This window comes from Oryzias melastigma, unplaced genomic scaffold (assembly GCF_002922805.2).
Source record: "Oryzias melastigma strain HK-1 unplaced genomic scaffold, ASM292280v2 sc00281, whole genome shotgun sequence".
In the NCBI taxonomy this organism is placed as follows: Eukaryota; Metazoa; Chordata; class Actinopteri; order Beloniformes; family Adrianichthyidae; genus Oryzias; species Oryzias melastigma.
In genome coordinates, this window is record NW_023416904.1 from 269,866 (window position 1) to 273,485 (window position 3,620).

Below are 3,620 nucleotides of genomic sequence, written 5' to 3' on the forward strand. Positions count from 1 at the left end.
AATTTATAACTCTAATAACTTGTGATAATGGAAAAAAATCTTTTTAAAAAAATAGGATTAGAAAAAAGAAGTTAATCAGAAAGCAGCAAAGGAAGAATGATTATTCTGACATATAAAATGACCGAGAAATAACTGTCTGTTTCTCAATGGAAGTCAATGGGACTTTTGCCTTTTTGCAACCCAGTGGTACTTCCTATATGGAACACGGAAGTAGGGGGCTTGCTCTGTCCAGTTATTCTTATACAGTCTATGTGATCAACTTAGCATTTTTTTCATTAAAAAAAGACTTCAGCTAGTGTTACAACAAATTTGTTGGATAAATGTAAAAACACTGTAAACATTTGTGAGCTTCAGTATGGTGTAATGCCAAGAAAGAGCACTACTGATGATATATTTTTAGGATGTTGATACACCCTTGAAAAGTACAGAGATGGTCAGAGAGAGTTCCACTGTGTCTTTGTAGATCTGGAGAAAGTTTATGACAGAGTGTCCAGAGATGAACTATGGTATTGTATGAGGAAGTCTGGAGTGACAGAACTATGTGAGACCAGTGCAGGGCATGTATGAGGACTGTAAGACAGAGGTCCTCCCTCATGCTTTGTTCTGCAGCTTCTGCATCCTCACTGCAGCTAACACTTCACATCTGCTGAACCAGTAGAGTCCAGTTTCTGACTCACAGACTCTGGTTCACATTGGAAACTGATTCACACTAAGGAATGTCCTCAGAAGGAACCTAGTTAATCATTCAAGAGAACAGAAAACTGAGATATTCTTACACTCCGGACCACTGATCTCCTGAAGCATTAAAGTAGTCCAGGTGAGGAATCATAGCAACTTCGTCACTTTCTTTATTACCTGGTCTGCATGACTCAAGTTGTGTGTCAACTGATCTTTTCAGAAAATGACTTTTTTGCAGCCCGAGTTTTTTTTTACCCACATCAGCACTGATCCCAGAGTTCATCAGAACAAACCTCCTTATGATTTTGATTCTTCCTGACTGTAATTTGAAAAATATTAAGCTTAGTCATTGAGTGGAACTATAAACATAGTGCTTCTTTTGACTCTTTAGCCCCGCCCCCAGTCTTGCATATAAACTACCAGCAGCGGCTCTTCTATTTAACCCAGCAAAGATTTTGTCTTTAGAAGCATACAGACTCAGAGCTAAAAGCTGACCTAAAAACTGATGCTGATCCAGGCTCGGTAAATAAGCACCAGAACCAGGCCTGTGGGAAAAACCTGTCAGTCCGCCATAGTTTGACCTCCTCACACATTTCAATAAGGAGCTGCTCTATGGGTCAGAAATGTGCTGCAATTGTTTGTCCTTTTAAGTCTGCAGTTCCGTGATTGATTCATTTTTTCTTTCAAAGAACACAGAACATGAACTTATCCCAGAAATCTACATCTGGATCGACTTAGGTTCTCATTTTTAGTCTGGTGTGTTGAAACCCCCAAGATCCTGCCTATGGGGTATTTTTGTGTGTTAAGTGTAAAATATGACCATAGGTATGATAAATGATTATATGTATGTGATTATGTATTGTCAAACTTGGTTCTGCTTAAATTTCTGCCTCTAAGTTCAAGTCTTGTGTGACATTTTCAAGAAAACAGGATATTCTGAAAAAAAGCACTTGACCTTCCCTTGAAAGCAGAATATGCTGCTTACGCCCCTGCAAAACCACTCAGTACAAAAAAAAGCGACCTTCAGCAAAAAAAGAGGACGGAGCACCACAATAGCGGAAAGAATAGATATAACCGAAGCTTCCTGCTTGACAAGCACACTCTTCTCTTCACCACTTCAATAGACTGGAACTCTAATAGTTTTTTCTCTGTCCCCTATCAATGGGAGAAAAAAAAAACCCTTCACGGATAGAAAAATATAAAACAATAAAATAATAAAAAAGAAAACCCAAAAGGGAAGTATGTAGATACCCCACATCCACCCACGGGTAGATAAAGGGGAAAAAATATTACGTCTGTATTTAGCCTTTTTTCTTAAATAAACGGGTTGGCATATCCAAGAATATTTCTCTTCTCTTTTCCATCTGACCTCTGCCACTGAAGACAACCTCACCACCATCAGGTAGACCCCATAGCCCGTAACCCCGAGAGACATAAAATGATACAAATATCTTCTCTTTTGTGTTCAAGGAATATGTGTATCATATGAAAAGGATAGTCCTCTAGTTCCTGTCAGACAGGAAAGCCTGACTCATTTTAGGGAACTTAGGCCTGAAACTGTCATGAACTTTCAGGAGGCTATCTCATATGCTCTCTATTCCGCAACAAATGAACACCCTATTGTTGGTTATGCGGACCTACAATGGATTTTTCTCATGTGCCTTTTAAAGTCCTAATTGAGGGTTTCTAAGAGTGATAATTAGTAAACCACAGTAGGCCAAATGCACGAGTCCTTTCCTCACTCGTGGGTAAATATAAAAACGAGTAGTTATCTCACGGCTTTTCTTACCCGTGAAGAAATAAATTGGAGTATTTAATCTCACAAGATTCTCACTCATGAAGAAGAATCAAAGAGAGGAGCCAACACCTCAATACAAGTGGTCAGTTCCTGTGCAAGCGGCAGCTCAACAGGTGTGAAAAACCATGGATTACATTTGTAACCATCAGGTAAAGAAAATCCAGGATTTTTAACTCCAGCAGATTGTTATGATTTTTACATTGTATGCAACAGTCTTCTTTTGTTTCTTCTTCTTTGACATCTGTCTGATACTTTCTTATAAAAAAAGGGAAAAACAAACAATCTGGAAAAACAGTTAAATGAAATCTGACCTGAGAGTCTCCAGTTTACAGTGTGGACTCTCCAGTCCAGCAGACAGCAGCTTCACTCCTAAATCCTGCAGGTTGTTGAAACTCAGATCCAGATCTCTGAGTCTGGAGGACTGAGAGCTGAGAACTGAAGACAGAGCTGCACAGCTTTTCTCTGACAGATTACAGTCACTCAGTCTGAAGAAAACAGAGACAGGCAGAAGTTATTGAAACTTTTGTTTTTCATTCAAATTATTTTATTCACTGAAGGTGATTTTCATGAGAGTTCTTACAGAGATTTGTTGGAGGCTTTGATCACTGGCAGCAGCCTCAGAAGAGTCTCCTCTGAAGCAGAGTATTTCTTCAAGTCAAACTCTTCCAGATCTTCTTCTGATGACAGTAAGATGAAGACCAGAGCAGACCACTGAGCAGGAGACAGTTTATCTGTAGAGAAACGTCCTGACCTCAGGAACTGTTGGATCTCCTCCACTAGAGAACCATCATTCAGTTCATTCAGACAGTGGAACAGGTTGATGCTTTTCTCTGCAGACAGATCCTCACTGATCTTCTCCTTGATGAACTGGATTGTTTCCTGATTAGTCTGTGAGCTACTTCCTGTCTGAGTCATCAGACCTTGAAGGAGACTCTGATTGGTCTGCAGTGAAAGACCCAGGAGGAATCGGAGGAACAAGTCCAGGTGTCCGTTTGGACTCTGTAAGGCCGCATTCACAGCACTCTGGTAGAACTGGACTGGACTGCTCAGTTTAGGTTTGGAGATATTTGGTTGTTCTTCCTCCATGAGGTTGACTCCAGAAGTGATGAAGGTCAGGTGGACATGAAGAGCAGCCAGAAACTCC

General features: G+C 40.2%; 1 protein-coding gene across 1 annotated transcript in view; it reads right to left on the minus strand.

Moving 5' to 3' along the window:
• LOC118598275 (ribonuclease inhibitor-like) overlaps positions 1-3,614 on the minus strand; it is a 28,885-nt gene extending 25,271 nt beyond the window's left edge. The window contains exons 1-2 of the mRNA XM_036210894.1: positions 3,057-3,614; positions 2,788-2,961 (exon numbers count right to left, since the gene is read on the minus strand). Of these exons, the coding sequence (XP_036066787.1) occupies positions 2,788-2,961; positions 3,057-3,562 (680 nt within the window). The 5' untranslated portion in view covers positions 3,563-3,614. The remainder of the gene's footprint in view (positions 1-2,787; positions 2,962-3,056) is intronic.
• Between the last annotated feature and the right edge of the window lie 6 nt (positions 3,615-3,620).